The following is a 26754-nucleotide window of genomic DNA, read 5'->3' as shown; positions in this document are numbered from 1 at the left end:
TAGATCAAACGGCATGTCTCTGTACGTGCTAAGCTTGATGCAAGCGAGAATCATGATGACTTCGCAATGCTGATCAGCGCACATGACAGGTACCAGTACTGTACGGCAAAGACACATGCATGGCTGGACCTCGTTCACGGACACTCCCTCGGCTGTGATTCTTTGATTCGACAATTTGCTGTCCTTTGACAGCTGCGTGCACCATTCCAAGTATATCATTCATCTGTGGCCCCCCGGCCCTCGCCTTTGCCTCTGTCTTTGACGAACCAAGTTTTCGTTGCAAAAGGGCCCTTGTTCAACTCAGGTTTGCAATAGCGCCCTTGTAGCCCCTCGCGTGCTGCGCGGACTCTCGCCGTCAACCCACTTCTTTGGTCGTTTAAGCGTTCAAGACTGAAAAGAAGCGAGAGGGGCCTGGTGAACAGCTCTCCACTTGGTACCCAAGACTACTTAACAGACTGGACCTCAGCTCCCGCAGCTTGGCGATGGGCCTTTGCCAACCGCCAAAACATCCTGGACTCTGTATTCTGGGTCCAATCGATTAGCCACGAGACGGCGTCAGTGCATCTTGCCTATAAGTATCCATTACGAGACTGGTTACCATTTCAACTGACGCCTCGACGCCCTCTCGACGACGCCCTTCGCCTTGACTCATCAACAGAACTTTTGCTCCCATTTCTAAGCGACTGCTAGCCTCAGCCGATCTATCTATTGTCCATCGTTGCTGTTTCCGCCAGAAGGAAACAAGAACAATAAGAGAGGCGAGAATAAAATACATGCCGTGCAGCCCACAAGTAGTAAATGGGAAGAGATAGTCGCCCTGCAAATCAGGTTATCAAAATTGTCTGAATCTCGTCATCGCCAACCTACCCTTGTTGCCCTGGTTTTTGCATTCGCTCACCGCCGACTGGTGATTCGACTCTGCCATTCCAACAAACTCCACAGCCGACTTGGACAAGCACCCCGGCCCTGCATACTGGGGCAGGGATCGGCTCACCAGCAGCGGATCCCTACTGAGTGGCCCCCTTGGCTCTCATTTTTTTTTCTTTGTCCCCGCCTGCCGTGGGCCCTGAATCGGACACCATTGACCGGACCAATCGAAGCGTTTGCCGTTGCCAGTCGCAATCCCGCTTGTCGCTCCCATCGATTCGAAAAAAGACTGGGCGCCGCCGGGAGACCTCTCGTTGCACGCACAGGCGACTGATTTATAACTCTGCGTTATAATCATCCTGTGTGGCTTTTTACGGGCGGTTACCAAAACCACAAAATATTTGCTATTTCGTCTTGCCCTGGTCTCAAGTCGCTCGCAATATCCAGGGGCTTTTCTTAGTACAGGATACATAAGGGACCTCCAGCTATATACTCCTCCATATCGCACTCACGTCAGGTCTCGTCCTCACACCACTCCTTCTTTGACATATATACAATAAGCCGAAAGCTGGCTGTAACCTCGCTTTAACCAACTACCAACCCCTCCGCCGACTTATATGGTTGACACCCACCACACCCAACCATCACTTATACTGCGCCGGCCGCAAACATCTCAAGAATTCCACCATTATGGCGCATTCGACACGACGCACGTCCGAGATCTCCTACCACAGCTTCCGCGATGCTGAGATGGTAGACCCGCTATCATCGCCTCCTTCAACTTCTCGGGGCCGCCAGCCCACTCGATCTCCCAGGTCGCCCAGGTCCCCGAGAGAGCAGTCTCCAGCCATCGCCAAGGTCCAACGAAAGGATTCTGGATACGAGTCGCACACTTCTTCGCCACGCACGTCGGCCACATATATTCGACCCAAGCCCTCACGGCGTACTACGGGATTGTCTACGTATGGCACTTCGTCAACTCAGTCGTTGCGCTCCCGCATCCGCCCGCCTATTCATCGACCCGCAACCAGCCAAACATCTGTCTCATACCAACTTCGAACTGTCGAGCCCGCCAACCAGATGTCTTACTACCAGTTTGGAGCTCCCGACCTCGAAGAAGTTACAGAGACAAGCCAGGAGGCCCAGCATACTGTCCTGCCGCCCCAGACCACCCATTACTGGACCAGCGATAGAACTCGTCGACTGGAGTATGCCGCCATTGATGCTGCAAGCAAGGGCGTCAAGGGCTGGTTTCGAAGGAATCTGCTTCCAGACTGTTTTACAAGCAAAGGCAGGCATGTCGCCTTTGATGACGATACTGGCAGTGTTCGTCGGTACAGGCTAGACCTGGAAGACGACCAAGAGGAGAAGTGTGCATCTGGCTGCCCTGCCTCATCCTCACGCAAGGGCCGGTTTTCCATCCGGGTTCATCGCAAAAGCGTTGCTTGATTTTTTTCCCTTTTGGCCTTTTTGTTCAAAATACCCCATCTATCATTTCTTCCTTTGCATTTCGGCGCATCACATTTATTCGGCGTTGTATACCCCGATTGATCTTTTTCTTTCACCGTCTTTCAGGTTCTTTCATGTTCTCGTGTGGGTCTGGACGAGATGAGATACCAAGCATGCGCATATACCAGGAGAGCGTTTTCTTTCTCTTTCTCTTTCTCTTTCATTATTTTATTTTATTTCTTTATTTCAATTTGCATAGACATGGGAGTGGGACAGCAGGTTTTAGAGCTGTGATTTGATGCCCCCCTTTTATTACGTCTTGGCTGGCTCATGTTGAGTGGAGGACGCTGGTTGCAGCCGACCAACGATGTGGATGAGATGAATGAACATATTTTTTCTTTTAGAGCTGATGGATAGAATAAAGAGCATGGCCTTTGAAGACTGGAATGCAACGAAAGTGGAGGGGCGGCGTTGAGGGCCTTTCTGAGGTCCGTGAGGAAGACAAGCAAAGCCAGGCTTCTTTGATCCTCCATTCTGGCTTTAGATAGAAGCAATCAAAGCACACTTTCACAAACAATGAAGTTTAGTCGTGTAAATGGCGATAAATAGTGGTTATTCCTTCTATTTTCTCTTGAACGCTTTTGCATGGTTGAAACCCGTAATGTTCGTTTCGTCAATACCGCAACAATGGTGCACGCGACCGCCTCGAATGAAATGGAGCAACAGGAGAGCCGTGAGCTAGCCTTGACGGCGAATCGGCCCCCAAGCTGCTCGAACAACTACTCTTGCCCCTCAAAATCGCCACTCGCTCTCCGAACTCGCAAAACTCGAAGTACCGCTCCTTCAGCCGTGCCCTCGGTTTCGGCTCCGAAAGGGCTTCCGGGAGACCCACCCGGCTCCGAGCCTTATTTGCGGGGCATGGGTCTACGTCCCGGCCGAGCAAACCGGCGCATTACGCCCAAAAAGAGCATTGTGCCGATTGTTCGAAACAAAAAGGACAATACTAATCCAAAATGCGTCGAAGAATCGGAGACTGTGGTGGCGGTGGACGTGTTGGATTACTTGCCGATGGAGGTGGCCAAGATGGTGATTAACATGCAGCAGTACTACGCGGCGGGGGTGGAGGAGCTGATGGGCAAGTTGGGCAGCATGAGCGAGGAAGTGAGGCTCGCGAGGAAGGAGAATGAGGAATTGTTGGAGAAGTTGGCGGGTTTGAGTGAAGATGTTGTGCTTGAGAGGGAGGAGGGTGAGGAGATGAGACGGAGGCTGGATATGCATTTTGTGATGCTGCGGCAGGCGAATAAGTTTATGCAGAGTGTGAGGGATGGGTCGTTGGGGGGTGTTGAGGGGGCGGATGTGCCGACGCTTGTTGTTGAGGAGGAGGAAGAGGAAGAGGAGGATGTTACTATGAGAGGGTTGGATATGGAGGTGCCGCCGGTGCCGAGTGTTGATAGGGAGCCTGTTAGGAGTACGGGGCGAAAGGTGCCGAAGAGGAGGGCGGGTGGGAGTTATGGGTTGAGGAGAAGAGGGAAGAAGAGGCAGACGAGGATGAAGAAGACTTCTACGGCGGAGAAAGGGGTGCATTTCGAAGATGGGCCTGATGCGATGGAAGTTCGTCAAACAGAGGAAGAGGCTCCCCAAGAGAGAGGGCATAACGTGGAGGATGATGATGAGGAGGACGATGACCATCTCAAGATATTAGCTGGCGCACCTCGACTTCAAGCAATGCTACGCAAATCCGCATGGACAGCAATCAACCATCATCACCCAAACAACACAGATCCAAACGCAGATTACCGCCCTTGCTCGCCATCCTCCGCATCAGAATCCTCTTCCTCACCATCACCACGCTCACCTTCCCCCACACCTCTCCCCCGCCGCCCTCAAACTCCAACAAAACCATCATCATCATCATCAACAACAAAATCACCACCATCATCATCATCCTCCCGCCCCCGCTACTCAACCCCCCGGCATACCACCCTCCCCCGCTACGCTTCCGGCCCTCCCTCCCGCCCCTTCCGCTTCCACCGCATGGGCCGCACCGTGCTCGACGTCTGGACAGAATACAAGCACGGCAAAAAGGGCAACCCGGCGATAGAATCCCTCGAAAGGCAGTACGCTACAGGGTGGCGCACGGGCACGCTGCGCGAGATCAAGTACGCGAGCAATTATGTTGGGGTTCGGCAAAAGGTCGTGAGTAAAGTGGAGGAGATTTGCGCCAGGGAGGGGATCGAGCCGGAGGAGGCGTGTAGGAGGTTGGATGAGAGGGTGGATGGGAGGATGCAGATGTTGATTACGGCGGTGAGGAAGGGGGAGGATCCGTTTGAGGTGATTCCGAAGAGGTGAAGCGTGTTACGAGTAGATGGATGGATGGATGGAGGCAAGAATGGTGTTTTGGAGTATTGAAGGGGGTGAATTATTATCCTGAGTTGATTCAAACTATTTTCCTATTATACTGACATCAGTCAATTCCTTGGTATCCTTATAAAGTCCGTCACTCATGACACGTTACAGAGCCCTCGGCTTCACCTTGACGTAAAAGTCAATGGGCCGGATATTAAACCATCCGTCCATCTCCAGCTTATACTCTGGATCCACCAACTCGAAATCAAACTCCTTAATCATCTTGGCCAAAAGAACCAAGCTCCACTGCAAAGCGTAATATCTGCCAATACACACTCTCTTGCCATTGCCGAACCACTTCTTGGCTCCAGCGGGCAAGTTGTCAAAGGCCTCGCCCATCATGCGTTCGGGCTTAAACGCCAGGGGATCCTCAAACACTGCTGGATCTCGGTTCACACCGTGTAGGACGATGATCATGGCTTGGTTGTGTGCGACCTCGTACTTGCCTCCAGCGAGCAGCACGGGGCTCTTGTCACCCTCGGTTGTTGGCCGTGGCTCGATGTTGAAGCCTGGTGCGGCCGAGGATAGGCGGAGTGACTCGCGCATGATTCCTTGCACGTACACTAGCTGCTCAAGATGCTCAAGCTCAAACTCTCCGTTGCCAATGACCCGGTCCAGCTCCTCACGAGCCTTGACAATGGCCTCTGGGTTCTTCTGAAGAATGTAGATTGCGTATGCGAGCAAACAGGGTGCCGTGCTGCTACCGATGGGCATCGTAACAATCTCATCAATGACTTGTGAGTCAGTCAATGTTTTGCCCGTTTCGGGATCTGGCGTGTTCATCAAGGTGGCCAGCATATCTTGCCGGTCTGTAGGGTTCTCCTGGCGATACTTGACCAAGTCTGCGGCATAGTCCCGCATTGTCTTGATTGACGACTTGAACTTGCGACCATACAAGAGCCAGTTGAAGAGTCCTGGCCGTGTAGGGCGCTTCATGGCTTCAGAGGTAGAGTCTTCCATTGCCTGGATCATCGGGTGTGGAGGACCCGCGAGTCCATTGAGCCGCTTGCCATAGAAGATGGAGGTGTTGGTCTCGAGATTCAGCCTATTGAGCTGCTCTACAGGAGAGATCTTGTTCTGCTCTCCAAGGCCTCTCCAATTATTCAAGAGCTCCGTAGCTAGATCTCGCATCTCTCCAAAATGAGCCCCCACAGCGTCGGGTCTCAGCGTAGGGAAGATGATTCGATGATGGATGCCCCAGCTAGGCTCATCGTCATATGCTACGAAGAGCGCATCGTGAACTGCTGCTCGGATCTCGACAACCGGTCCGCCGACAAACTTGCGGAATCGCTTCTCGTCGCAAAGCTCCTCGGCTAGAGCCACACTGGCGACAAAGACGATGGTCTGGCCAAGGACTTTGATCTGAAAGATTTCGCCGTATTTTTCGGAGAGCTTCCTCAACGAGTCCCACGTATTGCTGGGCTTGACGTCAAAGATGTTGCCGAGCAATGGCACACCCGGTGGCTTAGGAATCGGGGTCGTCATATTGATCTTGTTATAGAATTCAAGCAACAACAGACGAGTAGAGCACCACAACGGAGGATGGGGAAGAGAGGGAGTCAGGTTTGGAAGAGGAAGAGGAAGAAGAAGAGGGAAGAAGAAAAGGTTGGGGGAGATCTCATCTATAGACTAATACAAGTAGGTCAGTGCCGTAGCTAGTAATACATGCAGTAATTAGATGAAGTCGTATTGGACGGCCGCAAGCCCGTGGATCTGTAGTGAGACATTCACCACCGCAATCACAAATACGGCCTGCGTGCTTGGTTCACGGTGCCAGCTCACCCATGCAGCAGCCACTAGCTCTGCAGGATTCGACCAAGAGCAAGCATCAAAGCCCGGGCATGTCTTTGCTTTCTGCTTCACGGTCACTCTTGGCCCGCGTACAAGTGGTAAGAAAACATTGCGGTCCAGAGGGTCCACGAATTGCAAGCCGCAGAGTGAGACATTCCCCGCCGGTGTCTGTCGTCATTTGATCCCGTATCGGGAATCAAGCTGTCTTACAAGGGGTCGCATCAATTGATTCCAGGCCGGTTGCTCCTCTGACCTTCGACCGGCACATCGCAAGGCCTGCATTAGCGCCCGGGCTCTGAATGGATGGCACCGGCGATTAGGACGGCTGGGAGAGAGCAGATGCAGCTTGAGAGCTAATTGCCCGTCTCCTAGTGGCCACCGTGCAACCAAAATCCACTCCCGGCGGTGCGCATCTCTGCTCGAATGGGCCTGTTGCGACGCTGGCTACTGCCCCAAGTGCCCGTCACTGGACGCCACGCCGGCCAGAGCAAAGCTGAATACCAGGGTCGTCTGGATAGCCTCTCCTTTTGGACGTCTAGCACGGGTGCGGGTGGATGTTCCCGTGGGTTGGACTTTGGGTTGATCCTGGTAAGCTGAAGGGTTAGATGGGCGATCTGAATGGAGGGCGCCATCCCTGCGCCAGAGCAGATCCAACTGCATGCCCTATTTTCGATTAGTGAGTATGTCCATCTGTATAGTACAGTGGTATTTGCAAAATCAAATACTGCTAGCACAAACAACAAACAAAAAGAGGAGAAAATGTGAAGCAGAGAGAATGAAGAGATGATGTTGTTTGCTTGCTTGTTGCTCTTTTCCTGTGCCATGACAAGTGCAAGTGTCCCGGGACTTGCTGTACTGTAAAAAGGACACCAAAACACACTGGAGGCTGCTTAGTCACCCGCCTCTAAAATTTACAGGCCGACTCCCTCAACGCGCCTCCCCTAAGCCTTAGACCCAATAAGCTCCAAACTCGGCCGAGGCGCCACGCTGTTAGTTAGTTCGTTCGCGGAATTTCAACTTTCGACCTTTGATCATCTCGCAAAGGGGGGCAGCACTCGACAGAACCACCAAACCTTTACGCTCATTTTAACACTTCTGTCACCTCGCGATTTCACTTCGCCTCCAACATCCACGTCGTCAACATGACCCGCGCACAGCAGACCATTTCCATTGGCCTCTTGGTCTCCTCTGTACGAAATCCCCCCCTTCCCCTGCCTGGCTTCTTTCTGGAGCGCGATACCAACTCACCTTGCTGATTTTGCTAATTGTCGCTCGAAAATAGCTCTACTTCGCTCTCTTCCTAGAGCTCATCCCCCTCCCTCCTCTCGTCCAACAAGAAATCGTCCCAGTAGTACGTCGCCAACTCCAAAACCCAAACCCCCGAGTCTTGACCACACGCAAACTAACATCTGCAACAACATCAACAGCTCCCCTTCTGGGCCCTCATTTCCTTCGGCGCGTTCCTCCTCTTCCGTCTCGGCTGGGGCGTCTTCACCTTCAACGATGTCCCCGGGGCGCACAAGGAGCTCATGGAGGAGATTGAGCTGGCCAAGGTCGATCTGAGGAAGCTGGGCGTTGACGTGGACTAAATATCGTCGTGGTATACGTGGCGCAAATTGGACGAGAGGGATAAACAAAATGTAAAAATAATCGTGTGCAATAACACCCTGGGGATCAAACCAACGTGTTTTTTTTTTTTTTCATGTTCACGTTTTAGGCGTACTCTTGCCATTGATGAGGTGGAATCACGTCAAGGGCCATCTATCTCGAGGAAGGTTGAAACATCTTTTTCATTCATTCCCTTGGTATCACGTCGCTCAAGAGCTCCAACACTTGACTATTCTCCTACAACTAATGCCACAATGGTTTTAACCGCGAGGGACGGGTCCTGCCCCCCCTCTACAAGATCCTCAAACAACTTTGGGAGCTTTCCCAGCACACCACGTTGATCAGCTTTGCGCCCTGCGTAGTAGATATGTTAGCATGTAGTTTTAAAGGTAGAGAAGAAACAAGATAATGGAGCTCTTACATTTGCCAGGGACCCCAATCATGACAGTCACCTTGTTTTGCGCCTCTCCAATCCAGTCAAAATCAATCTTCCACTCCAACCGAACTGACGATGTAGGGTCCGACCGCTTCGTCGACGGTATGTTAAACTCAAACGCTTGCTGGCCCATGAAGTGAACCAATTCGGCCTTCTTAAAGGATGGCGCGGATGTTGATTGCTGCCCCCCCTCGTCTTCCATCTCCTCAGCTGTTCTTCGCAACGGCTTTTTCCTCCGCGCCTCGGCAACGGCTTCCAGAAACTCTCCCTTGGAAGCTAGCTCCCGATCCAGTTTGGACCATAATTGTGCTCTTTGAACTGCAGCCTGGTACCATTCCCCCATCGCCCATGATAGTATTCCTATGTTGCGCTGCATGCTTCTGTTGCAGTCGCCCTCGCATATCTTGGCGACAAATGGCCCCAGCTCAGCTCTCGCCGCGGGCTCAAGTGAGTGCACCTTGAGTTCCACAATGCTCGAATTGGTGGCATTTATCACCATCTCGACCTTGGATGTAAAGAGCCCAGGTGTGTCTTTTGACCGGAATGTCATGACACGTCGCTGCCGCAGGGGCTGGTCCCCATCCGCATGCAAGACGGCCATAGTTGACGTAACCTCGAACGGGCTGAATAGTTGCAGATATGGCAACTCTTCTTCCGCCGTCATCCGTACGGGATGGTGAGATTTGATGTCTGTAGTGCTGACCTGGTCGTCTGTTGTAGCTACAACCGAAGTGGTCCTTCCAAAAGGCAATAGCGCCGTAGGATTCAATGCTGCTCTTAACAGCTGCTGTGATGGTGGTGGCGGAGGTTTTGTTTCGGAGTCGATGAGATGACGCCGCACCACGTCAAACACCTCTTCCTCATCTGCAAAGCTTAGAATACGACCAGAAGACTGCATCAGCCGTATTCTGTCGTTCTCTTTGCTTACTATCTGCAGATCCTGTTGCAACTTTGCAATTTCTTCATCAAGAGCCTCTATTTCCTTCTTCTTGTCTCTATTCGGATCAAAAACGCCAACTTGACGAGCGGGATGGGCTTTTTCGTGTAAAGGATCCTCTTGTGGATTGCTATCGCTGTCCCTGGGAGGTAGTTGAAAGCTGTGCATCGGCAATACAGCTTTGCTGCCGGGTTTCGCCGGAGGGTGGCTTGAAGATGGTTTTAAAGGTGAGCTCTTTTTCGTCCTTGGTTTGTCTCTCCATCGCGACGGACTGCTGTGTATGCCCTTTGGAGGTTTAAAAGAGGCGGCATCAGGCGCAGATGGCGGCAACTCGGGTTCTGGGTGTAAAATGGGGCGACCGCTATTTGGCGATCTTCGCTGTCTCCTCCCTAAGAATGAATCTGCCTCGTCGTCTCCTTCGGGTGCCGGTGGCGGTAATGGCCTTGGCCTCGGCTTGAATGGCGATCTGGTAGGTATTCCAACCGGGCTGCTGTCGGCTTGTTCTGATAATGGTAATGACCCAGGGCTCTGCGTGGCTTCGTTCTCCTCCTGCGCCGGATCCCTGGCTTCCGTAGTCGTCGCGTTGGCGGATTCGTCCCCAGCTTCTTGTGCGCCTTCGTCGCTCGCAGAGGGCTTCTTTGGTAGCTCTGTTGGTGGCGCAGATTGTGTATTGTCTAAAGTCTGTGGCTGCGAACGAGCTGCACCGGATTTTGCCTGTGCAGCGTTTGCAAGGCGATTGGCTCGGGCTTTTAGGGGTTCCGGGGATGTTGGAGTCGCGTCGCTGCTGCTGCTGCTGGCAATGTTGACAGACGAATTACGAGGAGAGACCCGGCGTCTCTTTGACGCAGGCCCATCCATTGTAGAAGAAACAGGGGCCGGTGAGTTGTAAAACCATGTAGCGGAGAAGGGCGTATTGTTGGACTAAAGAAAATGAACGAGAGAAAAGAAAGAGAAAAAAAATGCAAGATGCGAGATGCCTGTATGAACAGCTTGGCGATGTGGGATTGGTGTTTTTGGCCGAATGGAGCGCGTCACAGCAAAGCTGCAGCTAAACAAGGTGGGCTTGGACCAAAGCGGTAGGCGGTAGCGCTTGGTTTCTGTACAGCTCTAAGTACTCGAGGATAAAATCAGGTCATGCGAGTTGCCAATTTCTACTCGCTGTTACTTGTTGTTGCATGAACAATGAATCAATGACATTATTATTACAGAAATGAATTCAATGAATTTTTTTGCATCTCTTGCACAAACGGTATCTGCTCAAGACTGGAAATGAAGCTCCGTTTAGCACAGAAGCCATCACGTGTGACTCTCTACCTAGGCCTAGTAGACAAAAAATGCCGGTTTGCCCGATGACGTCCGAATTGCCCCCCACAAAAGCTCTGCGAAGCCGAAGTGCGAATTCCGGCTCATCGCCTTGCTCCCATCCGGTCTCTTGCCGGCTCTTATAAATTTGCCCTTGCGCATCGCATCGCCTCTGCCGCAGCGCAATTCTCCAAAGATATCGAAACAAATCACAATCAATGTCGTCAAGAAACGTCGTATCGAGGCTGGGGCTTGTGCGACCGAGCGCGGCTTTGTCGCAAGGGAAATGCTATCGACGATGCTTTGCCAGCGTCACTGGAGCTGCCTCGGAGGAGCAGTGGCCGCAAAGAACACCTCTTGGAGCATACTACCAAACCATATTCGAAAACCCTACTCTGTATTCGCCTCCTAAATCAGTTAGGAGAACAACCGGTCCCGTCTCCACGGACACGGACACAGCTCAGAAGCAGCAAGACGCAATCTCCAAGACCTTCCCTATGCTAGCACCCGAAGAAACACAAACACCTGAAGCAAGAGCGCGCGTCATCTTTGGCTCTCGTCTTCTCGGTCCCGCGGAAGAAGCCGACCGCCTTGCCAAGAAGAAGGCGAAATCTACATACATCGCCGGCATCCTCATCCCCCCTCGCCCGGAAGAGCCCGACAACTGCTGCATGAGCGGGTGCGTCAACTGCGTGTGGGATCGCTACCGAGAAGATTTGGAAGAGTGGTCGGCGACCAAGGCCGAAGCGAAAGCACGATTAAAGGCCGGAGGACGTACCATGGATGCCGATGGCGGTCGATCGGATTCGGCTTGGGAGCTCACAAAGGATAGATGGGATGAAGAAGCCTTCCAAAACGTTCCGGTTGGCATTCGCGAGTTCATGAAGCAGGAGAAGCGGCTGAAGGAGAGACACCAGCGAGAGGGAACATTGGGCGGCTGAAGATGAGGTATACAAAAAGAAGAAAAGGAATAGATTTCAAGTCGGAGTTTTAGCGGGCGGCATTTTGAATCGGGCAATCAATTGCAAATGGAGTGGCATGGAGCATTTTGTATAGAATCGAATATCTTGTATCATTACAATAGACATCAAAGAGAGCAGGCTTAGAACAAAGAGCAGAGGAGCAATATTAATGGTATCGTTATTTGTTATTATTTTTTTGCTCTATTTCTCATTTTACATATTCGCAGGCTTAGATGACGAAGCGGGATTCTATTTCTTCAGGGCGGCAAGGCGGTCGTGCTCATCAATGTCGATGGCCTCCCAGGGATAGTTGATCCACTCGTCGCCGCAAGTGACGGCAGCCAGGTATCGGTTGTTGACCATGTCCTCAGGCAGCTGGCCCTTCTTGTCCTTGTTCTTGTTCTAGAAAGGAGTTAGTAAATCGTAATCTTTAACCATGCAACCTCGGTAGTAAAGACAAAAAAAAAAAAAAAAAAAAGAAACATACGTGGAGAACAAAGATGCTAAACTCGGCCTTGGGAGCATCAGATCCGATCCTCTGGCGGGCAAGCTCGACATCCTTCTCAAGCTCCTTGACGGCATACTCGAGCGTCGTCCGGGTGTCGTCGACCTCGTCCACAATCAGGACTCGCTTGCCGACGAGGTTCGCCATCTCGCCCAGAGCGGTGAGGTCGAGCCACTGGGTGCGGGTGACCTTTGTGCCAATCTCCTCGACCTGGGTGTCGTCGCCCAGGGACTCGTACAGGGAGAGGCCGATGGCCTGGATGGGGATGTTGGGGGAGCCGGGGCGCTTGAGGAACGAGCGCAGGATTCGCGCGGGCACGTAACCGCCGCCGCCGATGGCGATGATGAGCTGCGGCTTGAAGTCATCGAGGATCTTGGTAGCGGCCTGCTGGCACAGCTTGTGGACCTGTTTTGCGGGAGGGATTCGGATTAGCATTTGTAAAAGACAATGTGGCGGGTTTGTCGTGTCCAAGGGGCGTATTCATACGTCGTTGTAGGTAACGTAGAGCTTCTCAACCATTTTGGCGATTTTTTTATTTCGTTATTTTTCTAAAAAGAGAGGAGGGGTATCAAAGAAAGAAATAAAATTGGAACAAGTATTGTCAAGATGGAAAAAATTTCTTAACGAGGCCGGTGACCACGGGAGCGAGACGGGATACTCAGAATGCCCAAGAGGAAGAAAAAAGAGGAAGAAGAAAAAAAAGAGGGAAGAGGAGCAAAATATAGAGGCTCTCACCAACCCAGCAAATTCGCTTCACACATGCTTATCGGCGGCTCCCGATGGTTAATTTTTTTTTTTTCCCTCCTTAAATTTTTTTTTCTGGGTCAGCAAAAATAAGTCCCGTTTTCCCCCTCCCCCACCACGATTGCTGCGTCACTCGCTGTATGTGATTCATGTCCTAGTACAAAGGACTTCATACAGACTCACGTCCAGCATTGGATGAGTTTTGCCCTGCTTGCTCCGTAACGGCGCATTAGACATGCTTTTTTGGGTTTAGGCGATCTTGGGATCGGGATGCTGGAGGCAGTGAGAATTTTCCTCGGCTTCATCCATATGAGGGCTTATTATAGACACAGTTGGTCGTATGATGTTTTATATGTACATGTATCTCTCTTGGTGGTAGTGTGTAAGACACCCCGAGTATGTACATGTACCTCTTTAAGCAGCTGGTTGGATACGACAAAAGGATCACGGAGACAGACACCCATAAGGCGCATTGCAGGCAGCAACAGACCAGAACAGCATCCATCTGCGAGTTTAGGCATGACTCAATCGCCGGCATGAACCTACATGCAGATGGAGGCTAGCCAATTCTAGAATGGCCGCCGTCACTTTGCCGTGAACGAGAGCAAGATGTAGTAAAGGGTTGGTTCTCTATAGAGGGACAGTCTTCACTCACTGTTGTTGAAGCATCATGAATCAATGAGAACACCTTTTGTGGTAAGCTTGCTGGGACGGAGAAAAGCCGAAAGAAAAACGAGAGCTAGCACAGCCAAAAATGTTCAAGCCATGTTCGACTTTGCCATCGCCAACGACTAAATAGGAAACGCGCAATAACCACATGCACCCTTGCTCCCCGAATAAGCATGGTTGATAACGTTGACGCCATCATCCTGCTGTCAATGTTGAGCCTCCAGCTTCAACTCGGAGTGTTAAGACTATTTCAATGTTTCCTAAGATGTTGGCTAAAACAAGGATTAAACTCGAATTTCACTCTTCTATAATGTTGGTAAGAAGAGACTGTAGATTGCGCTGAGCAGACAAGCTTACCAAAGATGCTATTGATTTGTTGTAAAACCTTTTGCAAGTCCTTATTATTTACAACAGAGTAAAAATCCGTTAGGGCACATAATTTCTTTGTACTTGGCTCAGTGTATATTGGGTAGTTATTTCGCCATGTATGATTGTAAAAGATCAAGTTACATCCTACATCTACACCGGTCCTGTCCTCGTTATTTTGCATGTTTCATCTCGAATCCAAATTGACTTTCGCATGTATGATTCACTAAGGATTGAAGATTTGCAGAAAGATGATAGATATATTGAGGAAACAAGGCTGACAATCAATGTTGAACTTGAATTTGGGATCCTCTTATATAGGTCAAATCTTCACCAGGGCCAGGATCCATGCGATTAGACATTTTTGCATGACACGTAATCCGTGTGAAATACGCACGTTATAGTTTCTTGTTCTGTATTCACTTATACTGATACAACAGAATCTCTTCTACCGCAATAAGTACGGTTATTATCTGAAAGGCGATTCTTCATATGGACAATGAATTTCTATAATATACCGATGGAAGTACATACCTCCCTCTACGCAACTTTAACGTAGGTAGGTACTAGTAGATAGTAGAAAGCTACCAATTCACCCACCATGGCACAATTTGCATTTCCACAGCTATGACTGTCATGGCAACTGAAGGCATCGATTGCTAGCTGAACCTTGATGTGCCTCGAAGTTGTGGTACGGGACCTGCCATTGAGTTACTGATGGATGTCTACCTATCTCGATGGAGACTCCACTGGTTATAGACTTTCAAATACCTGCTCATTGTACTTATACAGTCCACTCGGTTATATAGCTGAGAAGAATCACATCTATTAGACTCCATCCCGCATCAGTATATACAATATACATCGCCCTAATCTCCGTCTCTAGCTATGACATTATTCTTCGTTTGGTGTGATCCAACGGGGACCTGTGTATGAGTGACTTCTTGAATATACAATTCTTCACATGCGGGTGGAACCATGCCCTATAATTATCGTACAAACTCTCTCGAGGCGTGAGAAGTCGTCAAGGCTTTTGAAAGTTCGCTGGAACATAAAGTATAAGCTCCGTTAACAAAAGCTTGTGAATTGGTCGGATAATTCCACTCAAGATTGGCTTTTACTTCTTTCTGTAGGCGGGTCGTCCAAAACTTCTAATAAAGCGGCCTCATCCTTTGATTTCTTTCCCTCTTCATATCAAGAAAAACAACAACATCTCTAGCCTCTATATTCTCATACGTTTGCCATACGCCTACTGGTTATTCGTACACGACTGGCAAAAGCTCTTTCAAAAATTTCTAAACCCTTTCAACAGTCTTGTGAAGCTCTCAAATTTATTGCAGATATCTTTTGGGCGATATAGCGGACCGAGTCCTATCCCAACATGTCTCCCCAAGCACCAGTCGAAAAGATTACCCAGGAAATTAGCAATCTGGATCTATCATCGACTAAAAATAATAAGAAGGATGAAGGTACGCGTTACTTCTATAAGGGGTCATAGCACATTTCTATTTTGTTTATATATTCTGACAACAGACGAATAGAAAATCTTCTTTACGATATCGACGAATATTTCTGCAAGCCTAATATAAAGGCACTATGGCAAAGAATCAACTCAAGGATTCGAGACTTTTTGAGACTCAACCAGATTGAGCAATTCGGACGTCGGTTACCGACCAGAGATGTCGACTTGTGTGATACCCGAGAAGAATGGATGGACTGCGTACTGATGGCACTCGAGAGCCACCGCAGCGAGTTGATGGCGGTTGCTTTGTTGGGGACCAGGAACCTATCCCGTCGCATCATGGGCATCTTGGACCGCCACAATGAGCTAGAAGGGCAAATGAGGGAGTGTATCGACGAAGTGGTGGAAGATGCTATCAAAGATGCTAAGCACCGCGAGCGCCGTCTAAGAAAGATGACCAAGCAGAAGCAGAAGAAGATGAACCGTCAGAGTGCTAGAATCGAAGCCCCCAGGCGCCAAACAAGCAAATTCAGGCCATTCTCCCGCTCATCGTCTAGGCTATTTTCCAGTCTCAAAAAGCCATCCACCAAGATCGAAATGAGACTAAGCCCCGACATCAATGATGGCTTCTTCTTCAAGATTGGCAAGGAGTGGATGAGAAATATCGCCGCCTTGGACAAGGCCAAAGAATTGATGCAAAAGCAACAAATACTCATTTCCTTGGCACATAGTGCGATAGTCTGGGATCCAACGAGCGTCTTTTTCCGCGAAGGGAGGGTCCAGGGTCAGCTCTGGACGGACGGGTTCAAAGATGAGCATATCCGCAAGGTGGAAGGCGACCTATGGTGTGTCCAGATGAAATGGAGACCGGAAGAACGAAGCAAGTGGAGGCCCAAGACCATCCATGTTAACGGGAAATTCGGCCGCCAGGACGCGGAGGAGGTCAGCTGGGTCCCCATCAGATATAATTGTTCTGAAGCTGAACTTGACGTCGAGATTTTCGTTTATGACGACTTTTATGACGAGGATGAATGGTGTGATTGAAGGGGCGGACAACACTTTTCGATGGCCGGCGTCGCACCATTCTCTCACGAATATTCTGAGGTGACTCAAGGGTGGAGGATGGCAGTTCTTGATATTTGAGGGTATCAATGAAGACATACGCACATCTCTTAGAATGGTTGTTTCTTTTATATGAAGTCATGGGATTATGAATAGTATGTATATAATTTGTTGGTCATATATAAAATAGAGGGCACTTGAGTTGTTAATTTATCATGAGCTCTGCAGACTTGTCACAAATGTGTACTAAGGGGAATCTCCTTTGTTTACATCTAAAACACCACAAACGCCAGCCTAATCTAGAAGTATTCAACTGACGTTAGTTAGACCTTGTTAAGCTAACCTTGACTCCATCTTTGCATGTTGTGGCAAGAGCATAAAGCTCTATCCATTCCGAATCATCAACTGCGCTCATGGTCTCAAACGTCTGCACCATTCTTGAGACAAGATAATACGTTTCCAAGAGGGCAAACTTTTCTATGTCGACACGTTAGATTATGCCAAGCTATTTGGTAGCATCAGATTACTTACGACCAATGCAGATTCGTGGTCCACCATTGAAAGGTAGATAATTCCAACCTGGCCTCAAACCATTCCACCTCTCAGGTACGAACTCTTCAGGATCTGGTCCGAATATCCGAGCGTCTCGATGCATAGCATATATATTGTACATGACGAGATTTCCTTTCTTGATGAGAAGAGGCGAGTTGCCATCTTCGCCTCCACCATATGGTAGGACGGTATCTCTGGATGCTTCTCGAGCATTCGTCGGAATCACGGGATGGAGTCGTAAAGCTTCATTGAGATTAGTCAACCGATGCTCACGGAAGAACTCTAGGTCTTTGACTTACACTCTTGAACACACCACTTTAGATACTCCATGCTGTTCAGCTGGTGGTCTGTAGCAGGTTCAACACCTGCAATGGAGACGACTTCCCTCCTCAGCTTGTCGTATATGTGCGGCTTCTTGGCTAGAACAAAAAACAGGTTGCTTAACAAACAGGCTGTGGTATCACGGCTCGCAACCAAGATATGGAGGATCTGATCCCTAAGCTGCTTTCGATCCGTCGTCACAGCCGAGAGACACTGAAGAACATTGCATCCCATATTCGTAGATTCACTCTCGTCCTTTGTGTCCAAGGAGGCGTCGATAAAATCGTCAATGTACCTGAACACGCGACTTCGAGCTCTCATGGCGGCAAAGTTGATCGAAAACATCTGAAGTGGACCTAGTTGCATCTTTCTGACAATCTCCGTAGAGCAGGTCAAGTAATCGTCTACAAATTGCTTTTCTTTGGCATGACTTGATGCGCGGTCGAGCACGTGCGTCGAATGGCCCATGAGAAAGTCTGTCGCAAAGTCCATAGTGAGCCAGAAGAACAGCGGCTGCAGATCGATCGTGGCCTTGTCATTAGGAATCCTCCTCAGAAGGGCCTGAAAATGCGTCTCGAGCATGTTGACGACGCTCTCCTTGTTTTGTTTCGCGAAGCATGGCCGCAAAACTCCTCGAGCATGCGACCAAGAGTGTCCGTTTAATGTGAAGATGCCACTCCCAAGAAGCCCCATCATTGCATTGACTCGCAGGCGAGGGAGCTTGAAATCATCAAAGCCAGAGGCGAGAACGTGCTTGATGTTTCGGCTGTCGCATGTGTAGACGGCCTCCCATGTCCATCGTTTGTATGCGTATGTGGCTCCGAGCTGTTGGAACGTCTTGTATGTAGAATCGAGATATTTTTCGACGGGTTTTGCAAATAGACAGTCGTAAATGAAATCGAATCCGATAAAAGGGTCTTTAACTGGTGCTTTTGATTGCGCATCTTTGCAACCTTTGCTTCGTGAAAGGTTATGCTGACGAGCTTGCTTATATATACAGTGAAATGTGTAAGAGAAGAGAAGTAGAATGAAGGAGTAGAGCATTAAATATTGATATTCGAGGAATTCAGACATGGCTAATGGTATTTCACAAGGTATCAAGTCAAAATAAACAGTCTTAAAATTCTCTATATCATGAAAAGCTTTGGTGTGTTGGGACGAAACAGAGTACGACTCCCTTTTCTGAGCCAGCCCAATGAAGCCTCCGTATCATTTAAGCCAAGGCACGCTAGTAGTATGTCCAAGCCATTTATCAAGTGTCTGACAGCTACTCTATGCGCATGCTCATGCAGAAGACCTGGAATTGGAATTCATCATGGCTGTGGGCGGTACCTGACTGACGGTATCCGGACAATACTTGAGGAAAAGGGGCTGCCCTAAGCCTGTTCATAAACGTCACAGCACGTCTGGTCAAGGTGTGTTTCACAAATTCATCTCACAGAATGCCTTGCATACATAGGACCGAATAATATCAATAGTTTCTTCTTTCGTGTTCCTGTTCTCTGCTGTGGAACTTGTGAGCGCATCAACCAGGGTCTAATGGAAGCTCTCATTGACTGAGCATGTCCAACTGCTGGTTTCTGATTAAGAAGGAATAGTATAATAATAGATTGTCAGGACCACAAAACCGTAAACTCTGACACGTTTTGTTCCCAGCAGCTTGGAAACAGCCCTTCGACAGTGACCTCTTGCGTCAACCCACGATGGGTGTCGCCCTTACCGCTGTTCCTCTCCCGCAGTATGCAGTCACACCCAATGGCCATATCCCCTGCTTCTTAAAAGAGCCAAGATAGGATGAAAGAGATGCTGACAGCTGTATGTCTCGCAACCGTACAGGATCGTGCTGCTCAGATAGCTCAACGCCGATCGGATGCTGGCCTTGCGCACCGACATGTGTGGAGGAAGCAGATATCCGACACGAGAGCTTCCTTTGTGCCGGGAAATACCGCGCTGACATGATTAGCTGCAGGCGTCTGGAGCCAATGGGCGGTGTTTCTCTTCGCATGAGCGACATGAGGACATTACGATATGCAACCACTCGAGACACGACTTGGAAGAGGAGGATCAGAGGTGCGTCTCAATGACATGGTACAAGTCGTATTCGCAGATCAAAGAGGATCACGGGGCCAGGAAATGGGCTACTTGGCAAAGGAAGTCCCTCTTGAACGAAAAGACTTGACGATAAAGGCTATCTGATACATTTGGTCACGGTTTATTGGAGTTTCTGCATCCTCCACTGTTTGATGAAGCCAGTAACTTGCTCAGAGATTGCATATGAGCAAGGCTTGGGATTAACTCCTTCGGGTTCACTCTCGTCCGGTTCCGAACTGTCAATACGTTACTCTCTGATGTCATGAGAAAGCTGCAATTTCTTTGTGTCTTTGCTTCATCCGTCAATCTTCGCTACGAAAACAAAAAGGCCGCCCAACTTACATAGACTTACATGGTTAATCCCGGGCACGATCAAATCCAGCGAAATAGATTGGATACTAAGCGAAAGTTGACTTTGCCAGCGTGAGGCGGAGCACGTCAGCAGTTTTCAGGCTTCTGCCCTCATGAATTTAAAGTCTCAGACAACATCCCAGATGTGTGTAACTCCGGACCAACAACTCATTACTCTGGAGAGCTTATTTTTGACCTTGTGCGAAGCAAAGTCACGGGCACAGGCAACTACCGTGAACCGCTCCCCCTGTCCGACTTTGCCGTGGAGATTCAGCAATGCGCCGCGTTGGACCCAGTGTCTTGGAGGGAGACGCTGCTTGCCGGTACTCAGAATGCGTACTACGTTATATAGAGCTTCTATTTGGCTCGCTGCCAGGGCGAGTGGCGTTTTCCCGGTCATGTCATTGGGGAGACGCGGCCTTTGTATCACAAAGAGATACGATGGGTATCAACCAACAGCTGCATGGTTGATCGAATGTGCTTTAGGCTCTCAGGCTAATGGACAAGGTGAAACTGCGTCGCCTGTGTTTGGCACACAACACTTGGAGGAATCTGCTCTACGGAACGGAAACTACGGCGGGCTGTGTGAATAAGATAAAAAGATGGGGATGGAGAAGTACATGCCGACAACTCCAGGCCTCCAGATCTCATCGTGTCGATTGAACATATGAGGTTATATATCTTCTTGATCCGCCGCCAATTTCTCAATTCAAATCTAAACATGCCCTTTTATGTCTTTCAAATCAACCAACAGTCAATCGCATCAAAATACTGAGATACAAAGAAGAGACGAAGAAAAGAAGAGCTCAAGATGGCCAATCGGGAAGACGAAGACGCCATCTCTGACACCACCATTGCAGAGATTCATGGCGAACCCCTCTCTGATCTCGATCAACAGCTCTGGGATATTTTTGCAGCCACAGCTTCCGCCCATCCTGAGAGAGAAGCAATAGTCTCTCTGTGGCAACCCGCAGACGCCAGCCACGTATCGGAAGATGAAATCTCGACTGCGCGATCGGAATGTCTCAGATGCTCGTATGGAAACCTCCGGGACAGCGCTGAGCGTCTGGCTGACACTCTGGAGAAGCTGGGCGTCGGTGCTGGCATGCATGTCGCCGCTGTGCTTTGGGATTGCGCAGAATGGGGCTTCTTGCTCTGGGCCTGTGTCAAGATCGGGGCTGTCTTCGTCCCCATTGATCCTCGTATGACCGACGACGTTTGCTTGATGCTCGAGTCCATTACGCCTCGCGTGTTAGTGGTCCAGGACACTGAGGCCGCGGTGCTTCTGGATGGAGGAGTATCCAAACCTCCATATCCCCTTCTCCGTATACACTGTGGAAGTGGTTCTTACGATGGCTGGGTCAGCCTCGGCCAACTCCTGGCTCGGGATTTCGCCCTTCAGGGGCTGGAAGCACTCGGTGACACAGACGACGATCAAGGATCGCGCCGAGCCAACGGAAACGCTCCCGCCCTCATTGTCTTCACGAGTGGAACGACGGGCAAGCCCAAAGGATGCCCTCACACAAACCGCAACCTGGTGTCTCAGACCAACAACTATGATGCCAATGCCGACCCGAGCTTTGTCGACCGCTGGCTCGTCCACACGCCTGTGTGCCATGTCTTCGCCATCAACAACGCGCTTCGTGCGTGGCGACACGGCGGCACCGTCGTATTCGCGGCCAAGTCTTTCCACATTGACGCCACGCTCACGGCCTTGGTTCAGGAGAAGTGCACCGTCATGTCAGCCACTCCAACCCTTGTCCGGGCTCTCTTGTCCCACGGCTCGTTTCCGAGCTCACGGGACCTGAACCTGTCTATTGTCTCGCTGTCTGGCACTATGATTGGGCCGGAGCACATACGGCTCTGCAGAGAGGGGCTTGGGGCGCGTGACGCTATCCAGGCTTATGGGATGACTGAAGGGGCGCCAATTGTCAGTTGGTCTCGACAAGATGAGATGTTGGTGGACGGATACCATGCTGGAGTTGGAAAGGTTCTTCCCGGAGCGGCGGTGCGCATTTGTCGTCCAGGGACTCGACAGGTGCTGTCTCGAATGCAAGTTGGAGAGCTCCATATTGCTGGGACTTCAGTGATACACAATTACTTTGGTGATGCTGATAATGAACGAGAAGAAGAACGGTTCTACATTGACCAGTCGGGGCGGTGGTTAAAGACGGGAGACCAGGCGATGATTGATGACAAGGGGGTTGTCTATATCCTTGGACGTTACAATGACCTGATAATTCGAGGAGGGGAGAATATCAATCCTCTAAAGATTGAGTCTGCGCTATCCGAGATCCCAGGCCTTCTACATGTAAGTCTGTTCACTTATCTCAAGATAGCTCAAGCTAATGAGACGCACAGGTGCTCATTGTAGGTGTCCCAGATGACATTGCAGGTCAGGTTCCCGTCGCCATTGTCAAGCTTTCTTCAGGGGCATCCAAAGCAAAAGTGATGGAGAAGGCAAGAATGTTGGGACCTCAATACTCCCTCGATGCAGTATACACACTTGAGGAACTGGACATCGAAAATATTCCAGTCACATCCCTTGGAAAGCCCAAAAGATCCATTCTTACCGATATCGTCTCGACACATCGGAAAATCATCCAGAATACAGCCTCCAAGATGGAAAATCAAGACACAGTGTCTACATTAGAATATCGTTTGCAAGAAATATGGGATCAGCTCGTGGGTGTCTGTCCTAGCAAGACGGGTGATATCTTTTGCATGGCGGATAGCATCACGCTGCTTCGGTATTGCGACGCTGTGCTGCGAGGGCTTGGAAGGCAGCTTTATCTCCAAGATTTGAGCAAACACGCGACGATTGAGAAACAGGCCAAGCTTCTGATTACTAGGGATGTGCCGTCTGAAACAGAAGCTAAAATGGAAAAGAAAACCGTCGTCCAAGTCAACCCGACAGATGACGGTTACAATTTTCTACCCAGAGGGGGACAAGGTTACAACTTCAATCAACATCCGTTGTTTGAGAATAGGAGTAAATACGGCCTTCTGGTCGCTGCTCAGGAGCAAATTGAGAGATTTGATCTAGATGGATCCGATGTCGAAGATGTCATTCCCATCAGGGGCTCCATGTATCGAACGATTGTCGGCCAACGACCACAGTCATATCGGATTCGTCTCATTTTTTGGATTCACGATGCTTCCATCTCACAGGTTTACAACGGACTGTTGAGATGGATAGCATCCCGACCTCTTTTACGAACGGTCCTTCTGGGTGCTCACGGATTACTCTACCATATCGTTGTGCACCACAGCCAGCATCTCTTTCAAAAGCTGGTGCGTGAGATTGAAGCGAGAACTGAAAAGGAGGCGAAGGATATCTATGAAGACAGCTCTTCAGATACCAACTTTCCCATGTTCATGTTCAGTGCCGTTATTGTCAAGATTCAAGACACGGGACAATATCTGCTATGTATAACTTACAGTCACTCCATCGCCGATGCCTTGACGCTCTTGCCTTGGCATAGAGACTTGGATCGACTCATCCACAATCCAGATGTGGCAATTCCTATGCAGACACCTTATCGACTCTTTGCAGATCTTCTTACAGAGTATCAAGATAGTCTGCCAGCGCAGAGAGCCGTTTCGTTCCATGCTCAACGACTACGAGGCATTTCACGTTACAAATCTGCATTATGGCCCGAACAACGCTCTCCGGGGATGATGATTGGAAACGACAAAAATTCATTCTACGCTGCCGAACGTGAGGTCGTCAGAGATTACATATGGAAGGGAGAGTGGCAACATCGAGCAGACGAGTTCCGGTTGCCACGCCGTAGCAGAATCGTCCGTCTACCAAACATGGCGAAAATGCGTGACTTGTATAAACTAGAACCAGCGCTATTCACGAAATGCGCCTTGGTGTTATTCAATGTCATCCAGACAAAATCGTCAGTTGCCCTCTTCAACTCGTGGGAAAGTGGCCGCTCATGGCCGTTTGTGCCAGACTGGATAGCAAACACCCTCCCGCCCGCCATGAGCATCGATGGCCCTACAGTAGAATGGATCCTGCACATTTTTGAAGCGAAGCGTGAAGAGACGCTCGCAGAGTTTATTCAGCGCATGGTTCTTGAACAAGAGCAGATTCGCCGCCATGAGCATGTGCCATGGGAAAGGGTGGTACGGGAGCTTCGCGAAGAAGGCAACGCAGCCATGGACGCGTCATTCCGACAAGCTTTTGTGTGGGATGTGAGTATGGGAGTAGCGGCGTCTCGAGGATTCCGCAGTGATTTCGAGACTCTGGAGCCGGTGGCGCGGTACGACTGGCCAGATTGGTGAGTTGACGAGCATCGTTTGCGAGGGTAGTACAGGAATCGATCAAGCTAGCTAACATCTGAATGGCAGTGGACTCTTTTGGAGCGCCTTTATGGTGGATGGAGATACTCTCTTCTTCATTGCATCGTGGGATACAGCACAGCTGAACGCGGAAGAAGTAGACGAATATTGTGATGGCTTGGCAGATGTCATGAGGAAGCTTGCTGATGAGGACAACTGGGGCCTCAAGATAGGCGACGTGTTTTCTGAGCTTTGAATGGGGACAACGAGAAGAGAAGGTACTTCTTATTAACTTGTTTGCTTGTAGGTAGCACGCGTAATGGATGAGGGATATCCCGATGTATATGCTTATAGCTAGGAAGGTATCGCTACAATAACTTCTCGTTTCACATTCCATTGTCTCTCTTTCAGAGATATTTGAGCCAATACGTCGGCAACCCGGCAATCGGCATCTTCTGTTTGTTCATATGTTGTACAATAGATGCTTGAATGACCATTGTCAATGCAAACGAATGCCTATTAAAGCCCCTTGCTTATTCTCTCCTCTTACACATTGACCTTTGTTCTTTCTCTCTTTCCTCTCTATTCTTTACTCCAATCCAGCTTCAACACTTAGATGACTATCTTCTCTATAATCGAGCTCAAATATCCCATCAAACTGTCACCATAAATACAAAGACATGCTCCGACAACGATCCCTCCAACACAGCACCGAACCTCGCCCCATCAGCGAACTCGGCTGGATCAGAGGCTCCTACAAAACCCATCTCAGCAACTGGCTCATCTCCCAATCCCTTCTCTGGGACCCCTCCATGCTAGCCACCAAGCTAGGCCGTGACATTGAACTGCAAATCACTCGTGACAGCCGTGTCTTTGAGGTGGCCAACTTGATGAGAGCCGTCACGTATCTGCATGCAGAGCTAGTCTACTATGGGGTGTCGACACATAAGGATCCTCTCCAGGTGTGGAAGGACGTCTTGCAGTATGCGAATCCGTGGTTTATCGAAATGAGTCCGAAGTTGAGGGAAATGGTGGAGGAAGAGCAGATTATGATTACGAATGATGACTTTTTGGTGGAATTTGATGCGTTTGTTAATGAGCAAGGGTTGAATGGCAAGGTTGTCGTTTTGATGAATTGCCCGAATTCCGAGAGATGGGATAAGCAAAACTTTCATTAGTGCTACTCGATGGGTTAGAAGCAACATGATGTGTTGTATCTTCTACTGAAGATGGTCTATATATAGTATTGACGAAGAAGAGTAAGGGCCTTGAACAAAGGAACATCAGTTGTACATCGAAGGACGACTATATACTCCCATGCCTATAGGAACTTGAAGATGACTTCAAACTCAGATTCTATCCTCAATCCGTTCCTCAAAACTCTTCATAAAGATCCAGGCCCCTAAAACGTTGCATAATTCTCCCCCTGTATCTCCCCATCAACCCTTATCTGTCCAAGCCCTTCAGATTCATCCAAACCCGTAACCTTCCAGATGACAACTGCTCTCAGAAATGCAAGTCCAGAAGTTCCCAAAAAGAAGACACTGCAGCTTATCCATACACACTTCACCATTGCATCGTCTTCCCCTACGCAATTCATCCACATGGCTGTTGCGGACACGGTAGTCAGTGCAAGAATTGCCGCCTGGAGGTAAAGTAGCACAACCGAAGAAAGAATATAAATCTCATGAACGATAAGTGTAATGGATGAGAGGATAAGGACAAACGTTGTTGCCAGAGACGGCACGTTGTTTAGCCTAGATGACTGTCAACACATTTTTCTCATATATGCGGAGAGAAGGGTAGGAAGTCGAGAGAGTATCACACGTACATTCCACCAGGAATTCCATTCAAACCTCCTTCATCGTCTTTCCACAAAGACATCCATACAAGAAATGTCAACACGCCCAACGAAACGCCGCTCTGCAGCGCCAAGACAACTCCATGCATCACAGTATGAAGAACAGCTCTTCGCATCTTCACTTCATCTCCCCCCCTAGTCGTGTAGTCCAACAAACAATCTCGTTCGTCCTGTCCATGTCGTGGCAAATCAACAGTTGATGAATCCATCACATAAGGCTGATTCTGCCACTGCTGCTGACCTTGACCATACTGATTATGCCCAGCAATACTTGTCGAAGAACCAATCTCAGAATTAATACCGTAAATACGAGATGGTCTGGAGGCCGGCGACCAAACAGAACTTTCAGTCTGAGATACAGCCGTGACCGAAGTCGCCACGGGAGAAACGACTTGTACTGTCCCAGAGGAAGAGACGCGATGAGGTGGACGGGCATTCCCAGGAGGAGTAATTGTTCGAGAAGAAGAAGAAGAAGATGACGATGATGATGAGGGCGGTAGGGCGGGCGTGATATTTGTCGTCGAAAGGGGCGAGTTTTGGTGCCGTCGCTGGAGTTCGGCCATCATTTTCGTCGTGAATCTGTTTTCAAGCTCTCTCTTGAAGCATAAACAAAGGAAAGAAAATCATTGCAAACGGAAAGAAGAGAGAGTCTTAAGATTTGAGTGGATAAAAATGAACAAACAAAGAACCTCCTTTGACAGAATTGCGAGCCAGCTGTA

The 26754-nt window shown here is 49.5% G+C and overlaps 12 protein-coding genes across 12 annotated transcripts; 7 read left to right on the top strand and 5 right to left on the bottom strand.

The window, feature by feature from the left end:
* Positions 1–1557: 1557 nt before the first annotated feature.
* Positions 1558–2316, top strand: M431DRAFT_82533 (hypothetical protein; the record flags this gene model as incomplete). Its single annotated transcript, XM_024923179.1, has 1 exon — positions 1558–2316. The coding sequence occupies one exon, from the start codon at positions 1558–1560 to the stop codon at positions 2314–2316; it is 759 nt and encodes a 252-aa protein (XP_024775186.1).
* A 687-nt stretch (positions 2317–3003) lies between these two features.
* On the top strand, positions 3004–4665 carry M431DRAFT_4510 (hypothetical protein; the record flags this gene model as incomplete). The annotated part of the gene is made up of 1 exon (XM_024915265.1): positions 3004–4665. The coding sequence occupies one exon, from the start codon at positions 3004–3006 to the stop codon at positions 4663–4665; it is 1662 nt and encodes a 553-aa protein (XP_024775185.1).
* Positions 4666–4827: 162 nt separating this feature from the next.
* On the bottom strand, positions 4828–6207 carry M431DRAFT_82620 (hypothetical protein; the record flags this gene model as incomplete). Its single annotated transcript, XM_024923192.1, has 1 exon — positions 4828–6207. The coding sequence occupies one exon, from the start codon at positions 6205–6207 to the stop codon at positions 4828–4830; it is 1380 nt and encodes a 459-aa protein (XP_024775184.1).
* A 1289-nt stretch (positions 6208–7496) lies between these two features.
* On the top strand, positions 7497–8303 carry M431DRAFT_402270 (hypothetical protein). Its single transcript, XM_024914875.1, has 3 exons — positions 7497–7703; positions 7796–7864; positions 7941–8303. Exons 1-3 carry the CDS (start codon positions 7656–7658, stop codon positions 8100–8102), a joined length of 279 nt encoding a protein of 92 aa, XP_024775183.1. The 5' UTR covers positions 7497–7655; the 3' UTR covers positions 8103–8303.
* A 47-nt stretch (positions 8304–8350) lies between these two features.
* Positions 8351–10352, bottom strand: M431DRAFT_493941 (hypothetical protein; the record flags this gene model as incomplete). The annotated part of the gene is made up of 2 exons (XM_024917184.1): positions 8351–8475; positions 8543–10352. 2 exons carry the CDS (start codon positions 10350–10352, stop codon positions 8351–8353), a joined length of 1935 nt encoding a protein of 644 aa, XP_024775182.1.
* Positions 10353–11014: 662 nt separating this feature from the next.
* Positions 11015–11737, top strand: M431DRAFT_493940 (hypothetical protein; the record flags this gene model as incomplete). The annotated part of the gene is made up of 1 exon (XM_024917183.1): positions 11015–11737. The coding sequence occupies one exon, from the start codon at positions 11015–11017 to the stop codon at positions 11735–11737; it is 723 nt and encodes a 240-aa protein (XP_024775181.1).
* A 135-nt stretch (positions 11738–11872) lies between these two features.
* M431DRAFT_402247 (hypothetical protein) lies at positions 11873–12812 on the bottom strand. Its single transcript, XM_024914874.1, has 2 exons — positions 12246–12812; positions 11873–12160 (listed from the first exon to the last, which is right to left on the bottom strand). The coding sequence occupies exons 1-2, from the start codon at positions 12696–12698 to the stop codon at positions 12008–12010; spliced, it is 606 nt and encodes a 201-aa protein (XP_024775180.1). The 5' UTR covers positions 12699–12812; the 3' UTR covers positions 11873–12007.
* Positions 12813–15423: 2611 nt separating this feature from the next.
* Positions 15424–16548, top strand: M431DRAFT_493938 (hypothetical protein; the record flags this gene model as incomplete). The annotated part of the gene is made up of 2 exons (XM_024917182.1): positions 15424–15511; positions 15584–16548. The coding sequence occupies 2 exons, from the start codon at positions 15424–15426 to the stop codon at positions 16546–16548; spliced, it is 1053 nt and encodes a 350-aa protein (XP_024775179.1).
* Positions 16549–16885: 337 nt separating this feature from the next.
* M431DRAFT_493937 (hypothetical protein) lies at positions 16886–18483 on the bottom strand (the record flags this gene model as incomplete). Its single annotated transcript, XM_024917181.1, has 3 exons — positions 16886–17043; positions 17098–17361; positions 17418–18483. 3 exons carry the CDS (start codon positions 18481–18483, stop codon positions 16886–16888), a joined length of 1488 nt encoding a protein of 495 aa, XP_024775178.1.
* Positions 18484–20692: 2209 nt separating this feature from the next.
* Positions 20693–24556, top strand: M431DRAFT_15897 (hypothetical protein; the record flags this gene model as incomplete). Its single annotated transcript, XM_024912979.1, has 3 exons — positions 20693–22192; positions 22243–24173; positions 24244–24556. The coding sequence occupies 3 exons, from the start codon at positions 20693–20695 to the stop codon at positions 24428–24430; spliced, it is 3618 nt and encodes a 1205-aa protein (XP_024775177.1). The 3' UTR covers positions 24431–24556.
* Positions 24557–24854: 298 nt separating this feature from the next.
* Positions 24855–25352, top strand: M431DRAFT_4501 (hypothetical protein; the record flags this gene model as incomplete). The annotated part of the gene is made up of 1 exon (XM_024915258.1): positions 24855–25352. One exon carries the CDS (start codon positions 24855–24857, stop codon positions 25350–25352), a length of 498 nt encoding a protein of 165 aa, XP_024775176.1.
* Positions 25353–25576: 224 nt separating this feature from the next.
* M431DRAFT_84110 (hypothetical protein) lies at positions 25577–26598 on the bottom strand (the record flags this gene model as incomplete). Its single annotated transcript, XM_024923393.1, has 2 exons — positions 25577–25931; positions 26006–26598. 2 exons carry the CDS (start codon positions 26596–26598, stop codon positions 25577–25579), a joined length of 948 nt encoding a protein of 315 aa, XP_024775175.1.
* Positions 26599–26754: the final 156 nt, after the last annotated feature.

The sequence above is a fragment of the Trichoderma harzianum genome (assembly GCF_003025095.1).
Source record: "Trichoderma harzianum CBS 226.95 unplaced genomic scaffold M431scaffold_5, whole genome shotgun sequence".
NCBI lineage: Eukaryota > Fungi > Ascomycota > Sordariomycetes > Hypocreales > Hypocreaceae > Trichoderma > Trichoderma harzianum.
Note: the sequence above shows the minus strand (reverse complement) of the source record. Positions and strands in the feature narration are given on the sequence as shown.